The 18,773-nt window shown below is 42.2% G+C and overlaps 1 protein-coding gene across 3 annotated transcripts; it reads left to right on the top strand.

Annotated features, from left to right (window-relative positions):
* Positions 1–7,977: 7,977 nt before the first annotated feature.
* LOC131881294 (uncharacterized) lies at positions 7,978–17,613 on the top strand. Of its 3 annotated transcripts, none has more exons than XM_059228126.1 (5): positions 7,978–8,513; positions 10,740–11,035; positions 14,320–14,463; positions 14,928–15,065; positions 17,389–17,613. In XM_059228126.1, the coding sequence occupies exons 1-5, from the start codon at positions 8,009–8,011 to the stop codon at positions 17,605–17,607; spliced, it is 1,302 nt and encodes a 433-aa protein (XP_059084109.1). In that variant the 5' UTR covers positions 7,978–8,008; the 3' UTR covers positions 17,608–17,613. The 3 variants fall into 3 exon arrangements, with proteins under 3 accessions (XP_059084109.1, XP_059084111.1, XP_059084110.1); XM_059228128.1 differs by lacking the exon at positions 7,978–8,513 and adding an exon at positions 9,223–9,444; XM_059228127.1 differs by lacking the exon at positions 7,978–8,513 and adding an exon at positions 10,026–10,192.
* The last annotated feature ends 1,160 nt before the right edge of the window (positions 17,614–18,773 follow it).

Raw genomic sequence — 18,773 nt, 5'->3', positions numbered from 1 at the left:
CGGGATTAGGTTTAGGAATAGGGTCAGCTCTAAAACTACGAAACTGAGCTATCCTATTTCTCGCTTTTCTTTGCGTCCCTTCTACGTGGACGGAGGTACAACGTACATTAAAGCACGTCTTAAGTCTCATGGACTGACGGACCATGTACGAGGTCAAACTGACAGCCTTTTCCTTCTTCAGGACAAGGCTGCTTTTAATCAACTGGACAGATTGTTTTCTCCAAAATAGGAATTAACTACCTCACATCAAACTAATCATTCAAATCTAAGATGGATATATTAAATAAGAAGTAAGGGACAGAGAAAAGCAAGAAATCAAGAACATTTTTAAACTTGGCAAACAACACAAAAACACAGAAATAGACTCCTGATCTAACAAAAATATAATCAATACCCTAGTGATCAAACATTGATGTCTATTAATGACCAATGCAATCAGGCTTGCTGGGGTACTGTATTGGTAGAGCATTTGCGAATCCTGGTTCGATCCCAGGCTTGCCAAGTCCAAACTTCTTTGAGGTATTTAAATTACAGCATGAGTTGCTGCTTTAACAGCTTAAAAGGGCGAACCTGCGGTCATTACCGAGGGTGAGGTAATAATTAATGTTGGCTGTGACGACGAAGCAGGAATATCCCTGAAATGTGACACCCAAAATCAAATGGTAGGCCAAGCGAGAGAGCAGCCATCTGATTTCGTAACAAACAAAACTAAACATGACCAATACAATCAAACTAAAGAACTATGAACTATACACATAACGATTTGGAACTAAATGTATTGCATTACAACGTCAGAGAGAAACATCTGAAGCTAAACATAATATAAATGAGCAATAAATATGTTAAAGTAATTACGTCTTACCAAAAAGCCGTGAAAAACCAAACCTAATTGAGTGTATAAATGGCAATTCCCATTTATTTACCCACAAACAAACCCCACGAACGCTACAAGTGGGCAATAACCAAGGAGCAACAGACAGGGATGAGAAATCATTATAAGCCATTTTTGACCACGTGGCAGAAAATGGTGGCAGAAAATGTCAGAAATTCCTTCAAAGTGGATTTTTGCCAACGAGGATATAAGTTGGATGGGAAATTATTAAAAGCCATGTTTGACCACCTGGCAGAAAATGGTGGCAAAAAGTGGCAGAAATTCCTTCAACGTTGAACTTTGTAATCGCTGGTCCGTTCTCAGCGAGCTCCAAAACAGGAATTAACGCTTCAATTGGGGGCCCAACGATGGGAAAAATCGAGATTGATTGAATTTCTGCAACTTTCTGTCACAAGTGGCCAGCGATGGCAAAGTTCGTCTTTGAAGGAATTTCTGCCACTTTTTTGCCACCATTTTCTGCCAGGTGGTCAAAAATGGCTTTTAATAATTTCCCATCCAACTTATATCCTCGTTGGCAAAAATCCACTTTGAAAGAATTTCTGCCACTCTCTGCCACCATTTTCTGCCACGTGGTCAAAAATGGCTTTTAATGATTTCTCATCCCTGCACTGGGGTGCTTTTCAATAGGGTTCGTCAAGTGAACGCGTTCATGAACAACTGAAGTTATTCCATGGAGTAAAATCAAAGACAACATGCCCAGCCAAACCACACTGCATGCATTGGATTTTTACATTCATTCATTTTGAATGTTTACCTAAGCAAATACCATTGTGGTAATGAATCAATGTGATAGCGCGTTCACCAATTAACACCAAACATGTTCATTTTGTCGGGTTTTGTAACGCAGCTGACTCAAAAGCACTCAATTATTGAAAATTTAATGGGCGGAGGGTGCGAGTTGACTGTGATGCTTGTCTTAGTTCTCCCTCCCAAAGTGCCCTAAATTAGGGTGCCGGACCACATTTTCCCTTGAATTTTCTTCACTTGACATGCCTAATACAGTAGAGGTACTAAAAACCCAAGATATAACGCGCAATATTGCACGAAAAAGTTTTTTAAGGTTTCAAAAAGCCTTTTTGTAAAAATAGGAAATTTTAACGTATGAAAATTAAGTCCAAGAATGCTTTTTTTGGCTAAAAATGTTTTAAAGCATATGAATGAGTAAATCTGTGACAGTTTATTGCAATGCAACATAAACCATTCCATGGATAAATGAATTGGAACTCTGATTTCATTGCTTCACAAAGAACTATTAAGCCTCAAAAGTATGAGTTATCATCCAAAATTTGATGGTGAAGTTGAGAGCTTCTTTCCTGCTTCAATGCCCCAATTCAAGCCAAACTCCTTACAAGCCTACTATTATTTGTGTTTCCTGATGGGATGCTTCAGTGCCCAAGAAAGAGCCCAGAAGATATACGCTTTATAGTTAAGGACCTATGGTAGCCGAGTGCTTTAATATGCTCCATAGGGGCCCGACATGGTTCTCCATAGGGTGAAGGTGCGAATCCCACCATCGTCAGTAACCCTTATGAGGGAGGAGACAGGTGCAGAGGTTTGCGCAGTTTCATTAGTTGAGAAAGGTTCGATTCTCCTCCCCAACTTTTCTTGAGGAAGCTTTTAGACGCTAACCACGCCCACTGATGGAGAACCAAACTGATAGGGACACAACATTGCTTATCAGGAATAGTCTACGGATGATGTGATGGCTGGCTTCGCTGACCGGCCGAGACTCGACCCTCCAACCCTAGCACCCAAACAAACTTTCACTTCCTTCGGTCCACTTTTTGGTAATTTTTTAAAAGAATGAAAAAGGGTCCTTTTTCTTTTCGTTCTTTTGTTGTATTATATTTTTCGAAAAAAAAGTGGAATTACACAAATCATAGTCTTTTATTTTAATTATAGCAGAGATTCCTACCTTGCAACGGTTAGTAAAGCCGGGGAAAACCTTAAACCAAAAAAGATGCTAAAAGCTTCTGGCTGAGGATGTAATCATTCATCTCATCATGTTGTGCTGAAATAAATAAAAAGGACCCCAAAAAGGAACAACAAGTTAAGCAAGTGGCATAAAAGGACCCACATGACAAACCGGCCAAAGATGTTCTAAAAGTGAAAAATAGAAAAAAACATCGAAGAAGAGTCCAAAAGTGGGAAATTTGGCCCAAACTTTTTTTCCGGCTGAAAGGCCAAAAAAGCGAAAGTGTTTTTTTCCAGGTTTTGATTTTTTTCGAGGTCTAAATATAACACAAGGTGTAATGTTGCAAAGAGTAAAAAGTATAGACCATCGATATGTTTAAGTCTAATTTCTTTGAAACCCCACCCTAAAAGTATAGGTAAAGTTCAGTTGTAATCATGCACTTCTTTTTATAAAAAGGGAAGTAGCCGTGATGATTTATTTACTCTCTCTCATATTTGATTTTATTCAAATTACAAAGAATTGAAATTGATCATTTACCAATTGAGGTAAGTCCAACTGTTTCTGTTTTTTATATATCTTAAAATAAGTAATGCAAAATACATTTTCTCTTTCTAATCTATGACGTCACATCAATCGAGGACAATTGGACAACATTTTCAAATGTTTGCAATTGAACTGGAATCTATTACCGTTATGTCTACATTAACCAAAGCACAGACATCTGAATTCAAGACCTATGCTCAAATCTATGTACCTTTTTGGTCGAAAGAGCGCTAGTTCAAATCATTTTCACCCTCGCAAAGCATTAATCTCATGCAGTGCTTAATTATGCTGGTGCTTAATTTAATAAGATATGCCTTGACACAAATTGTTCATCCAAAGTTCTTCATTGACAAGGGGACAATTGAATACTTGTCTTGAGAGTTTGAAATCGGAATTTTAAAGAATATAGTTGTGACGTCATACCATTTATCGAAATGTGATTGGAATGCTTAGAGCTTCTGTGCTCTGGTGCAAACAACGTTCATTCATATCAAATGGTCGCTTGAATTTTTTTGGGGTTACTCCCTATCATACGAATCTCGTTGAGCATACCTTTCATTGATTCCCACGTTGAAAAAATACATAATGACACAAAGTTGGAGTTAACAAATCATTTGATCCATCCTCTTAAAATTGAGATTGGAGTGACGCATTTCGCGTGGCTTTGAAATGTGTCTCGTGATAAATAGGTCTAGAGATTTTGAAATCACTGCAAAAAGGCAATGTCAATGAATTTCGTCAAACGTCTTGCGATCTAAGACGAAGTTGTTGGGCAAATAAATTAGAGAAAAGAAAACCATGATACTGAGTGTCAATGCCACAGCATTAACGTTTTTATCAATGCTGTCGTCTAATTTAAGTTGGCTGATTGAATGACCTACCACAAGGAGAAAGAGTTTCATTAAGATCCCACTTTCCTTCGAGCTTCATTTCAGGCTGACTTTTAGAGATGTCGGGGTTACCTCGATTGCATATCCTATCTGTACATATCTGTGGTTGCTGTTGGTGAAGATTGGGAGGAAAGAACCGGCATTTTACGTTCGAGCTGATCAGTTTTTAAAGCGGATAGTTAACAGATGAACGGTTCTAAGGGTATAGTTTCTGATTGTAGGGGTGCTGTTGGCTGGAATAGCACTGTTACATGGTTAACGTATTAGTTGCGTAGGAAAAACACAACAGACTCCCTTCTATCCTTGCTTGTTTTCTGTTCAATGAGTCTATTCCCTAGATGACTCATACCTACTCTGCTTATGTCCTACCTTATGCTCATCTCCTCTGCTATGTCATAGCTTGAACATGGCGACAATCTTGCTAGTAATTCATTGACAAGATAAAACCTTGCAGGGGAGGTGTGTGTGTGTGTCATCATTTCAAATAAAAAGGAGATCAATTGTTAAATAACCTTTAGTGTAAAAATTAACGTGGCGATGCGTACTAGCGCAGAATGGACACATTATAGGGCCAAGCTCTGATACTTTCGTCTGTTTGCTACCACCAATCCGTGACGCAATTTTGAAGTTTCAAACACATTTTTGAAAGCTGACCCTTCCTCCATGGTTCTATGAATTCAAATTTAGTTTCAAACTCAAAATTTGCATTAATGTCACTGACTGGCATGTTTCTTTGCTGGTACCAGACGTTGCCTGAACGTCCGAATTGTTGAAGAGTGAAAAGACCTGGATCTAGGTAACAACGACTTGGGACACCCACTCAAAATCGGTGATGATTCACACTCATTACATGAACGCCGTTGGTAGTCATAACGATTGCATTTGTTAACGATAAGTCAAGATCAAGTCAGTCATTCGTACAATTGATTTCTTGTACATTAGTAGATATGTATTCTTCATTATCCTTCTATCCACTCATACACTTTTACCTCTTCGAATAATAAATGGTTTAAGCTATTACTTATTACTAATGTCTTTGATGGCGCAGTCAGTACGTGGACCCAGCTACGTTTCCCACGTTGTAAAAACCTGGGTCGAATTTTTTTATCTTATTCTTAGAGGTAAAGAAATCTATCTAATGGGATTAACAAATGGTATTGCCCGAATTCGAAGCTTATTTACCAGCTTCTAAAAATTGAGTGAGTTGTTCAAATTCATTGAATATGGTGCGTTAAGAGTTTCTTAGGAGCTTTAGATCAACAAACCGCTACTTTCAGGTCAAATTTTGCTCAAAGGCATAAGAAAAAAGTTAAGGTTATTGTAGCACGGTCGGAAAATTATTTTTTGGGCTCATGGCATGCCACAAGAAGCTTATATAGCTAGCAATATGGCACAGGTCTTCCTATCATATCTTGTTTATGCTGCCACAGAGACTTTTGTCTCTACAGTTGTTTTCCATCTATTGCATTCATGTGATTTGTAATCATTGATGTCTGGGAGTTAATATAGAATATGATATGATGTAGCCATCCACGCCAAAGTTGATTTCTTTTACAGGTAGCTCTCTCTATAGAAACTGGCCCCATTATTACTGACTTTTTCCTGATTCCTCTACCCATCCACACAAACCAGTCCACGTTTCAACCTATTACAACAATAAATGGTTTATTGTATTTGGAATGCATGGCAGTTATCAAGTTGCAGTTGTGTACGTAGTGGGAATCGGAATTAGTCATACACGGTGTTTCTCCCTTTTGAGGCAATGGCAAAATACGCTGACTGATGATGGTTTTTTTGTCTCGTAAATGTCTAGAAACTTACTATCGTGTTGGGCCAAGAAGCAAACTTGTCTGATTGAGTGTTTCATTTTAAATCGCATTTTCCAGACTTTGTTATGGACTGAGCACGAGTATATGCCCTTAAAGTTAATTCTAGTAACATATACAAGGTGCGTCAGTGAAATTTGCCGCGATTGGGATATTTTTTAAAGGTACAATTGCTCAGAGATGAAAGAACCGAAGTTCAATTTCTTTTTTATTTCACATTCCTAAATACCTGGAAAATCTTAGTTTTCAATAACTATCTCCAAGAGGAATAAGAAACAGGCCTTTGCAACTTGAGCCTTGGTAAGATGCCTGAATGATGGTTTGATCTTGATGATCCCTGATGTTACGGGAACATTTGTTGGACCCCCTTTTGACCACACTTCATAAGTAATATTTGCAGGGATTGCATTTGGGGGATTTATTAGACCAGATGACCTTATTTACATAATTGCAAAAAATGTTGGCAATCCATTCTTCTGACTTTTTGACAGTGTGACAAGGAGCACGGTTTGCTGCCACATGTTGGGACTTCCCTTGGCTACCTTGTTTATCCAAACATTTGTGAATTGTGGGCTCTGACACCAACAATTTCCCTTCCACGGCATCATGGTTATCGTTGGCCCAATGTTTGCCAATCTTTTGGACCCTTCAGATGAATGATAAATGTTAATTTCTTGTAAACTCAATGGATAACCTTGTAGGTAAAGTTGGGTGCCTGGCATCTACAAACGATTACATAATTACAACTTATTTTTCTATATTTAAAACTTTTTCGCATTTTCACAGCTTTTTATAATTTTTTGACAACTTAATTTCAAATTTTCACAACTTTTTCAATGTTTTGACAACTACTTTTCAATTTTTCTCAACTTTTTTCGCATTTTTCTCAACTTTTAGAAAAATATTTTGGCTAAAAGGCAAACTTGTTTAAAAGCGCGGCAAATTTCACTGAATCCCTCTATACAACGTGTACTATACGGAATTAAACAAGTTAGCAAGCATCTAATTCCTTAACACAAGTTCATGACATGGCATTATTGGTTTAGCTGGCTGCTGCCCTCTGTACACCTGTGTAGTTTTTCCCATGAGAGGGACAGACCGTGTGGGCTCTCCCCGTTGGAGAGATCGAGCGTGTGGCTCTACTTATGGGAAGGATTGAGCATGAGCCCTGTGTTGGGCCCATCTTTGAGCCCCTTGATGCGCCAATCAGAGATGAATGCCTCTGGCGAAGGCCGGAGCCCGAATGCTTATTGTTGTCGCCTGATGTCCTATGTCTCGGATGGACGCCGGATGACCGTGACCCAGAGTCCACCATGACCCCAACCCTGGCCCTAAAGACATATTATGGACTGAGCAAAAGCATGTCCTAATTCTGCTTATTCTAGTCGCTTATATAAAACACTTGTCCGAAATATACAAGTTAGTCACTAATCAACTCCTTGTGGGTTAACGTAACCCACAATGTTAGTACAGATTTGAGAGCAATTGGGCAAGTGACCTTCATGATTTGCTCGCATTTGGGGAGCGCCAACCTGCCAACACGTGGTGTTGATGCTGAGGAAAATGCCGGCATCAGATTTAGCTTGCATGATGAAATTCTCAGGGATGGTGCAATTCCATTCAGTCTTCTTGTACTGTTCTTGAAGTGAGTTGTCCTTCAGTGAGTGGCATGTCCGGAACGCTTCCGCTCGTCCAGGATGTTGACTTGGTCATTGATCTTGGAAGCCCAAAGAATCCGCCGAAGATCACCAAACGCCAACCGCCAATGACGCCAATGGCTTATGACATCGATGACGTCATTCACGTTCAATGTTATCATTCGAACCTCCATCGAGGCTTCGCCGGTTCATCCATCAAGTTATCAAGTTCGTTCTCGAGTCGATCGCAAACTTCTGCTGTAGGTTCGTTCGTTGTAGCCGAGTCGGATAGCATACCACCACCGATGATCCAACAACTGCCGTCTCGACGAGAAAGAAAAAGAGTGTTCCTCCTTCGCTCGCCTCTCGACGCGCTTACTTCTGAAGGGGAATGCACCTTCCATTCCCCATGGTTGAAGCGCGTTCGAGACCGGCAAAGACATTTAACTTTTCATCATATCAATCTGAACACTGACTTGGTCAGGTCGGAGGATTTTTTTCTCTGCAATACATGGATCGCTGTCATCCATGTAAATAAGTCCCTAGATCTGAATGTACAAGAAAGTATCCACACAATGGATCTCAATCCCGCCCAGAAGCACATTTGTCAGAGTGTTCCTGGGGAGCGTCCCCTCAACTTGGTCTGTAACCGTTGCCGTGATCGCCTGGAAGGAGCCGCCCAACTTAATCTATGTTGTGCGCATTGTGAACACATGCAAATTGGCCGCTTCACCCCATCTACGAGCAAAAATCATAAGCGTCATCATCAACATCCGAGTGATAAATTATTCCAAAGACAACAGAAGCAAGGTAAGGAAGATCCTGAAGTTTGACAACAATGACTCATGACTAGAGACGGCCGAAATATGCGTTATGTGGCTTAATGCCCTAAAACAGGTGTATTTGCACATCAAGCAAATCACTCATTCTCAACAAGACAAAGAATCTACCTGAAACTGGTCAATGACATTGTATGTTTGAAAAATTGTAAAAAGTTATGACCGGCTTCATTTGCCAACAAGGTTCACCGCTGAAGATGTGAGCAAATACCAATGGGCTTCTGACCACATTGGGCTGTTGGTAATTTGCTATTTTGAATGTCAACACACATGCGCAATAAACTTAACTGAAATTATGAATGCAATCAAATGTTATTGCAATGGAATTTGGGTTTGTTTGAGTAAGTTGCTGATTTGTCATTAATTTGCTTTTTCAAATTTAAGCCAGTTTCTTGATTTTGAGCTTGCATAATTTGACCAGTTATTGGATATATTTTAGGTTTTAGCGCACGTTCATTTCCACATTTTGATCAGTTTACACATATTTTTTGTCATAAAACAGACTTTTTCTGCATATTTGGTCCATCTCTACTCATGACGGATTTGTGGTGCAAGGGGCTCGTGAATCGAGTGTACCCACTACCTAAGCTGTTCAATGTTGTCCAGCTGATTGAGGCCTTTCCCACCTGGTCATGGCTTTCAGTCCATCCGTGTTTATTTGATGATTAAGACATGACGAACGAATTGAAGAGCGAACGTACGGGGCAATTCCCGATAGCGGGCAAACGGACTAGCGCTGAAACAGCATTACTCCTAGGGGCAGCAACAACAAGAAGGCTACGACAAGGGGATTCCCCTTTACAAAACATGGGAAAGCAAATCAAATAACAGCTACCACCACCACAACGAGTCATTTGGCTGCTCGCGCTACAAATCTAACGAGTATCTTATATCCCGGATGTGTGAGTGAATCTCATGAACACTTGACAAACCAATGTTCAGATGAAATGTACTGACGTGGTTTTGCTGTGAATCATGGTAGTCGTTCCGAATATTGACATCTCGGACGAACGAGAGACTTACAGCGAACATTTGAGATTTCTCTGAAATCTGTCCATTTTTCGTGGAATTTCTGCAACACCTTCTTTAGTCTGATCTACCGGTCGGTTGTCCAGTACACTCCATCCAGTTCTCAACGCTCTCTATGATTCAGGAGTGGATCTTTGAAGTTGAAGCAGATCCTAGGTAGTCGTTGCTGTCGTCTTCGAGTACCAGCAACAAAAGCACATGTGCCCAAGGAATAAAAGTGGCAGCCACCTTCAAAGATGGTGCTATATTAACGAATATCGCTCACCGGAAATGCCTAGCTCCACTGACAAACACCATGTCATATTTGAACTCAAATTCCAGGCCAATGGAGCGTTCGTTTAGCAGAGTAGCACTCGTCCGTCCGTCCATCCGTCCGCCCGTCTGTCCGTCCCCTCAGTCAAGACGAGATTGTAATTCTTCGGGACATCAATTAATAGGACGTAGCCAAATCTAAAAAAAAATATCTTTTTAACCAGTGGGTGAAGCTACCCAGAGCATATTAGCGAGAGAATGCACGAGGCATTTTAGATTGACAAATGCTCCAACAAAATGAGGGACCGACTGAGGATTTCCACCGACCGCAGGAAAAATGCCACGTACTTCAGGTTATTGATACTGAATGTAAGCATGACCATCCATTGATCCAAAACCATCATGTTGCCTTTGTTGTATACCCGTCATGCCATCGAACCTAACAAGTCGTCGAAACAATAGCTAATGAGTCCAGATAATTTTGGAGTTGGTGTCGCGCTCTTGACATGCTTCACTTTTTTGGGGAGGACGCGGGGTTTGCTTGTAGGACAAAGTTCGTTAAAGGGGTGATCTCAGGTAGAACATGGATTGGGCCCTCGCTTGTTCTAGACACATTCAATAGATTCGTTCGTCGCATAATTCAATCTGTTTCCATTAAAGGAGAGTTTGTAACACAGTACTTGAACGTGGTGACGTAAAATAGAGAAGTGATATGTACCAATCTTGATTCTTATGGCATTTCCTTTGTATCAATAGCCTTCAAATAGAGTACCTCCAAAGATGAACCGATCTTCTGCAAGCCTATGGTTGAAATGTGTCTAAAATGGTGTTCAATGGCAATTCAAAATTTATTGCCTATTCAAAATGCATCACTCAGCTAGCACTATCTAAAATGCTCATTTCTTGTTCCGTTTAGTCTGGTTTACCCGGAACACCCAACGACTCGTTTGGGCGTGGCTCTTGATTTACTTGGCGCTCTCGCCAGTCTATTGCACACCTTTATACTACTCCCATCGGAAGCGGAAAGCCGCCAAACCCAAGTGGATCAATCCTTGCGGCATCAACTTAAAAGCGAGCCAGAAACTGGCATCCCACTTCAGTCTGTCTCATCACTCCGAGGTCACACCTCTGACCCAAGCTGAGCTCTTGGAAAACGTCATTCTCGTAGCCAAAAATGCGCTCCGACACTCGAGCGTCTTCAAGGAAGATTTCGTAAGTAACCCACCCTACAACCCGTACTTCAACCATATTTTTTTTCTTTTCGTGTTTCGGTAGTTACTCATGTCCCTCAATTGCTTGTTGATATTTAAACGACCCCGGTTCCGTAACACGACATTTTATATTTGCCTTGTCTAAGAGAAATAGATTTAGATATTTTTCCTGTCGAAAGTGCAGCTCTGGTCCCAAATCATGCAAGGTGTTGGTTGTTGGCCTCGCCCTTCAAAATTTGGGGATTCTCGTTACAAAAAAGGAACTATTTCCTTTCCACGTTCGAGATTGGAATTTCCTGATGCCCCCCAATGAATCTCCTCCTCCCTCTCTTGTGTGAGTTCCAAGTCGTTCATTCAGTCGTCCCCGATGCTCCATCCATGCCCACCGCCGTCATTTGTTGAAAGTTCTTCCGCTGACTTAAGCGCAAGCAAAAGGAATCAATGTCAACATTAGAAGAGATGGCCTTCTTGGGCACTGGCTGGCTAGGGAATTACTGTAGACAGTACTCCACTTATCCTCCTTACCACACAACGTACGTGGAGGTAGATGGGAACATTTTGCTTTGGGGTGTAGAAAAAGAGGTCTCCGTGACTAACGAACGACCTGGACAATAAACGCCAATTGGACATTCCTGTCCGATCTCAGACGTATAATTATTCATTCTTCTGAGCCGCAATGAATGATATTTCATCAATAAGAGAGAAATGATGGCAAGGTTGATAGGAGTGGTAATCGGTCAACCGCTCTGGTTGCCATTGTTTTTGTCACTTTTTTCTGACCTCTGGGCAGGAAATGGCCATTAAATGAAAATTCCAAAGCGCTCATAGCCAATTCTCCAATTTTCCCACCATGAGGCGAGAAGAAGAAGGGCGACATTCCTTACCCCTCAATGAAGACGGACCAAGTAAAGATCTGCGACACGCTGAATAAGCTTACTGTACTGCCCTTCATTTAAGAGGCGATCGATAGATGATGATGGTTGAGTTGGTTGTCTGAAGAAGAAGGGTCTTCTAATTGTTTCATCATCAGTCAGTTCATCACCATCAGTCATCGCTGATCAGTTGATTATGAAGCCTTCTATGATCAATGGTTGATTATTTTATTGGGCGGTATTAGATTTTGAAAGCGTTATGAAGTTTTATATGTCGATATTTTATGGTCTGTGTGGCTTTGTTTGCTTCCCATCCATGGTGACTAGCATCCTTGCATGTAATGGAGGGATAGCAGGTGTGGGTTTTCTCGCTAAAAACGTAGTCTTGCAAATCAAATCTGTCTATTCAAGGAATTAACATTCGAAATTGCGTCAAGCACTGAGTTGCCGACAACACCTTTTACTATACAGATTGCGTGCATACGTAGTACTGTAGTATTAAAGTATTGTTGTAATCATCCACTGGAGTCGATCGGTTTAAACCCCTCACCTGCCTCACTTACAATTGCTCTACCAAAAGTCTCTTGTCTCCATGAACTTGTGCATGTGTCATATGCACGCATAAAACCATGCACCATGTGTACGTAAACACTACTAGGAATACTATCAGCAGCAAGAATAACAACAACAACAACAACAACAACGCCAATGTGAGACATCGTTGTCACACTTCCTTAAATTGTAATGAGCAAGGTGTTCTCATCAAGTTTGTTCAAAGAGCGATATTGAAAAGTTACGGTCGATCTGTTTCACAAAAACCTTAGATTTAAGTGCGTTGGTAAACCAGGTAAACCCAGCATTGGAGAAAATGTGGTCCCCTTTTGAAGTAGCTGACACAATGCCGTCGTGCATTGTCGCAAGTTACACAAGGCCCATGTCCAAGTAAGAGGTCTTTCAGTACTTACGATACACACGTACAGGTATCAAAGGCCAAATTAGGTAACAAACAACCCCGCCAGGTTTTATTGAGCGAGCGAGTCCTGGGAAAGCCCCCCAACGAAGAGAATAGTTCAGATGACTCACCAAGTTGACTTTGAACAATGTGAAAACAGCGCCTGCTCTAGGCTGGGTTGATGGCTAAAGCCCAGGGCCTGACTCCTTTTCCTGCCTTTTCGCAAGGTACACACATACAGCATAGGCCATTGAATACCATGAATGAGGCCTTCTTTCACTCCCTCACTGAGTAAGCGAGAGAATGACGGACTGCAGAGCATTGGCGTCGAGAAATGTACACCATTCCATTTACCTCGGGGAGGTAGAGTGGTAGTCCTCCGGGTAGATTTTGGGAACAGTAGGCCTCCTGCCAGGCCGAGGGATGAATCCCTTTTTTTTGGCGTACGTGATTCTCTAATCTGCGTAGACGAGGAACCGCTAATAGCTTCATGATCCGGAAAAGAGCTCTGGAAGTTGCTTGGTGGGGGTAGCGACTAAAGAGTAAAGAGAGCGGGAGAGAAAGAGCGAGAGGACTCCCGGTATCTCACTTTGGCCAATGAATGGGTACGACGAAATTACTAATAATAGCGGAAACATCTTGTTGGAACACTGAATGACAACCGTGGGACCATTCATTCATTCATTCATTCGTTCATGCTTCATGTCGAAACCTGCTAACCCAGACTTTGGGGATAATCCCAGATGCATAGCTTGTAAGCATTGAAAACATGAGGGATTCGTTTTAATTGACATTTAAGAAATTAGCTCCCCAGCCTCCAGCATTTCAATAAAGGGCTGGGTAATCAAATCAATAAAGGGCTGGGTAATCAAATCCCAATCTCGTGGTCTTTCTAATTCATCGGAATAAATGGAGAGATCGCTAGTTCCGCCTTACGAGTAGAAGCTTCTGAACATCATTTGGCTGTCTTGGTCCCAGAGATGAAGAGACCAACAAATTCATCTTTCCTGTAACGATTAAAGATAATATGACAATTACAATTTGAGGTCAGCCATCAACATGCACCATCTCGTGACTCGTTAGGCATACAGATAGTATACATGTCCTTATGAAAAAACACACACACACAAAAGCAAGTCCAATATGTGTTGCGCCAGATCCTCGAAAAACGTCAAATTGAAACTCAAGTTCGCATTATTCCGCTTTGTAAGACATGCGAGTGGTGGGCGAAACTAACTCTCAAATAGTATATCTGGAGAACCGTAGATGCAGGATTGTCGGGAGATCTTCCTTTTGTAATTGAGCCTCAATATCTCGGGTGCCAGAGTAGGTGGCTCCTAATGCGGTTGAATAAACAATCAATGAATTGGAAAATGACCCGAATGAGTGCTCTTTTTCTGTTCAACATCAGAAGATAAGTGAACATTTCATCATTGACGGTTCCTGTTTGTCCTTTTCCAGGTAAAGAAGACGTTCCTGGTCGACAATTGGTGGGAACACCACGACGCCTGGAGTGACATGAGGTACCAGTGGCTTCCCACTTGGTCCGAGATCCCGAAAAATCTCCACGAAAGGACCAGTCAAGCCCATTTAGAAACATTAAAGGTAAGTTCCCTGAAGAGCGCCATTTCTTCTTGTGCTGTACGTACGACGAGGAGTTAGATTATTCTCTCGATCGGGTCTCAAAGGGTAACTTATTGTATTTCTCATATTGGTCGTTCGTCATTGGATGGGCGTTTGGGCGGTGGATCTTTACCTCCCTCTTTGAATGCATTTGACTTGGGTGGTTGGTTGGTTGGTTTGCTTGCTTGCTTGCTTGAGTGACTGACTGACTGGCTGATAAATAGCCAGATAGATACTGTCGATGACCGCTCATGGCAAATGGTGGTGGTCGCCTTGTTTTCTGGGAAGAATTTTTGCATCGCTCAAACGATCCTGCCTGATCATCAACAGAGGGATTTTTGGAAGTTAGCACTTAAGCGACCGCGGGTGGATTAGAGGACGGTAGATTGAAACACCAAATCAAGGCATATCTCACCACCTTGATTCTTCTTATTTCGTTGTTGCAGATTGAAAAAGCCATCAAAGATATCCACAGATATCTGCAAAAAATGGCAGTGGGCCTTGAGCAAGTCGTGCTCGACCAAACCCTTTACGACGGGCAATTCATGGAAGAGTTCAATGAAGCCGAATACAAATTGAAAGCCGTAAGTCTTACTACTACTATTACCACCATTACTTTTTCTCCGTGGCGCCTCGCGAACAGCACCTCAATTAGAAAATAGAGAAGCATCAACATCCATTTAGTTTATTCTACAAACGCTTCATTGGTGACTCCGACGTGATACAGTTTGAACTACAACTTTTACATCAATATGGCAACGTCTATCAAGGGGTCGTCTAGAGGGTCGTCGGACTATCATCAGTCTCTGGAGTAACTGTTAAACTTACAATGTTTTGGGGGCCGGAGTCGCCCATTGTTTGGTTCTCACAAGCCGAGTCCCAGTTCGTTTTGAAAGGAATATCTTCAGACGAAACCAAGTGTCACCATGTTGTGGCAGCACTGGATCAATCCATGGCAAAACGCATCGTGGATCTGCTTACCTCCCCTCCTCCGGCGGGAACTAGATACGCCACTCTGAAAGATCGTTTGCTATCTACGTACACTCTATCCTCGTACCAAAGAGGTCAACGGGTACTCGATACGCCACTCTGAAAGGTTCTACCAGCATCAAGTTCTATTCAATCGTCGTGCCAAAGTTATTCCTCGTTCACCGCGGCCAATGGGTCCATCATCCGTTGTTTTGGTCGATTGACCCAAGTTTGGCGATTTGGGGATCAATTTTATTCGTGGACATTCTTTTGGGCGGCATCTTAGGCGCCGACATTTTACGGGTCAATAACCTCATAATTGACTTGTCTAACCAGGACTTGATAGAGCCCACCTCAAATCGCACAATTTTGGGTCATATGGGCCAAGCTGTGGCTCCATGTACGTTTGACCGTGATTCATCAAAAACTTACAGATCCTTACTGTCGCTGGTTGGAACAGTTTCCAGAGATTCTCCCGTTTCCCCCCTAGCATGGGGTCTTTCATCATCTTCCCACCACTGGTCATCCAGTCTTGTCCAAAGCACATCGATTGGTGGGTGAGAAATTGGAGGTAGCCCAGGCTGATTTTCATCCAATGTTGGATCTGGGTATCTGTCGTCGGTGTCAGAGTCGATATGCCTCTGCCCTACACGTCACTCCCAAGACCAATGGTACTTGGGGCTGTGGTGGCGACTACCGCCAATTGAACGAGATGCCATTTGGACTCCGTAACGCGGCCCAAACCTTTCAGCTCATGATGGATTCTATTTTACCTCTGGTTTATGTTTATCTCGATGATATCTTGCCAGCTAGTAGCTAGTCATTCTGGGGGTAACCACTTGACCCAACTCCGTTTAGTGTTAGAACGCCTAGCCCTCAATGGTCTAGTCATCAACTCCCAAAAAATGTCAGTTTAGTCAATCTCGCCTTACCTTCTGGGACACTTGATAGAACCCGATAGCATCCAAGCCACGCCTAGCAGCGTCCAAGCGATTCCGGATTTTCCCAAGCCCTCCTGGCAACAAACTTTACGCGAGTTTTGGCGAATGGTGGTGTTTTATTAACGTTTCATTCCCAATTTGGCCGAGTCATTAGCCCCGCTCCACGAGGCCCTCAAAGGCCGGCCTCGAGACTTCGCTCTCAATTCGAATCACATACACGTGGCCAAGACGAAGTTGGCCGATGCCACTCGTCTCCACTTCCCGGATAGTTCGGCCTCACAACAGATGCTTCCAGTGTGGCCGGCCGTTGGAGCCGTATTGGAACGTATTGGAACAGATCAAGCTTGGCGTCCATTGGCTTTCTTTTCTCGCAAACTACGACCACCTGAACTCAAATACAGCACTTTCGATCGGGAATTGTTGGCCATTGAATTGGGTGTACATTTCCGGAATTTTTTCGAGGGTTAAGATTTCTGCCTTTTTACGGACCACAAGCCGCTAACTTTTGCCTTCGCCCAAACCGTGGACCCAATTTCTGGCCGACAACATTCAATTCCGAATTCACCACCCAAATTCGCCAAGTCTCGGGTAAAGGCAACGTTGTGGCGGATGCACTCTCCCGCGTGTGCTCCTTGTCTTGGGTGAAATCGATCTCCGCCCAAGCTCAGATCTCCGACCCGAAATGGTCTTCATGGTTCATGTGGCGCCTCGCGAACAGTACCTCGGCTCACGATCGTCTCATGATGAATGGTATTCGTAATGGAATTTGTGGTCATTGAATTAGAAAATAAAGAAGCATCAACATCGATTAAGTTTATTCTAAAAACACTTCATCTCCACCACCATCCTATCGTTGCAAACCCTTTCTTACCGCTGCCTGTACTACGTACACTATGTTCACACTCTCATGAAAATATGCATGTAGACTTCATACCATAGGTTGAATGAGAAGTACCGAGGCATTCTTTATTTAATCTCCATTTCCATTCACTTTTAGGTGCTCTGTGAACTTCAAATCGCCATGATGGAGATGGGCCTCTCCGTGGACGAATCCGCACCCGATGACACCCTTCGAAGCATCATGAGCCCAGAGATCCGAGACATCGAAGACAGATCCTATCGTGATCTGAGGGATTGGTACATTTACCGAGACTACATGAATGGACTCGAATATGTCTTGCACTCGTTCCACTATCTCAAGGGGCAACGGAATTAGACCCCATGCAAACCTGAATCCCAGTGGGCAAGCTTTACTATTTAAGGCGGGCCCAGGTCTCTCTCGAGAAAGATGCCAGCTAAAGGAGCCAATCTCAGCTAGCCGTTTACCAGAGGTGCACTCATTGCCTTGGGTGCTAGTGCATATTGCGCTTGAAAGACAATTCAAGTTCTGGCTTTGAGCCCAACACGTTGGACTTCGGTGCTGACAAGTGGATGCTATCACTTCATCTTTTATTTATATCAACATCTTAAACTGATCTGATGAGCAACACATGTGCCAAATCAAACCTCGTATTTGCATCTAAAATGTCAGAGAAGAGTTAATGAAAACATATATACATATATACACTCATCAGTACACATTACCCATCACCATAAACAAGGCTGCGTCCATGGTGGCCTTGCCCTCCTCTCGATTCAATGTGTACAGTATTTACTCTTATTGTCACCGATGCCATTGGTTCTCCCCCTAAATTGTCAATACCTTAAACTCTGAAACCATAACCTCAGATAAGCGGTGCTGTGGTTGAAAGGCCAGGCGAACCAGCTTCTCAAAACATTACATTTTAGTTTCCTTTCACGCATTAAAATGGCCAACAGTTGTAGCGTACTGACAAGGGATTAAAGCACACATCGGCCGTTATCAGCCCCCTCGGTTCTCAGCTTCCTCTCAGACTTCCCAAGAAGTTCAGAATCATACACCTTCAAATCCTTTTTGCTTCTCCCCCCCCCAAAGTCAGATTCCATGTTGTTACAGTTTTTAGCCTTAGAAACGAAACCCTAGAAAAGCATTTCCCAAATGAAAATACATTGGACTCCGCCAACGCCGTTTTTATGAAATTTCTTAAACGATTTCAACTTTTGAACCTCAACTGGCCTTCTCGAAATCCAGGTGAAGTCGACCACTTTAAACCGACTCTCATCACTGCAACTTGGGAATGGTTTTGATGCCCCCAATCTCTCAATAGTCGATGACATCCCGACTGTGCCTTCTTTTAACCCCCTCTAATCTTCTTCTAGCCCTCTTTTAATTATCCTTTCTTACTTTTGGAGGAGCACATGTCTTTTTAATATTCCCGACAAACGTAGAAAAATTCTTCATTTAATTTTTTGACATTAACCCTTAATGGCAATGAAGAAATTTTGTTTCATATAAAAAAATGA

The sequence above is a fragment of the Tigriopus californicus genome, chromosome 5 (assembly GCF_007210705.1).
Source record: "Tigriopus californicus strain San Diego chromosome 5, Tcal_SD_v2.1, whole genome shotgun sequence".
Lineage (NCBI taxonomy): Eukaryota > Metazoa > Arthropoda > Copepoda > Harpacticoida > Harpacticidae > Tigriopus > Tigriopus californicus.
This window is presented reverse-complemented; position numbering and strand designations above follow the sequence as displayed.

Excerpts from the sequence above, each read along its gene's own strand:
- LOC131881294 (XM_059228126.1), top strand. The coding sequence starts at position 8,009 with ATGATCCAACAACTGCCGTCTCGACGAGAAAGAAAAAGAGTGTTCCTC. Across the intron at positions 11,036-14,319 it reads GCGTCTTCAAGGAAGATTTC|GTAAAGAAGACGTTCCTGGT; the intron begins GTAAGTAACCCA and ends GTCCTTTTCCAG. Across the intron at positions 14,464-14,927 it reads CCCATTTAGAAACATTAAAG|ATTGAAAAAGCCATCAAAGA; the intron begins GTAAGTTCCCTG and ends TCGTTGTTGCAG.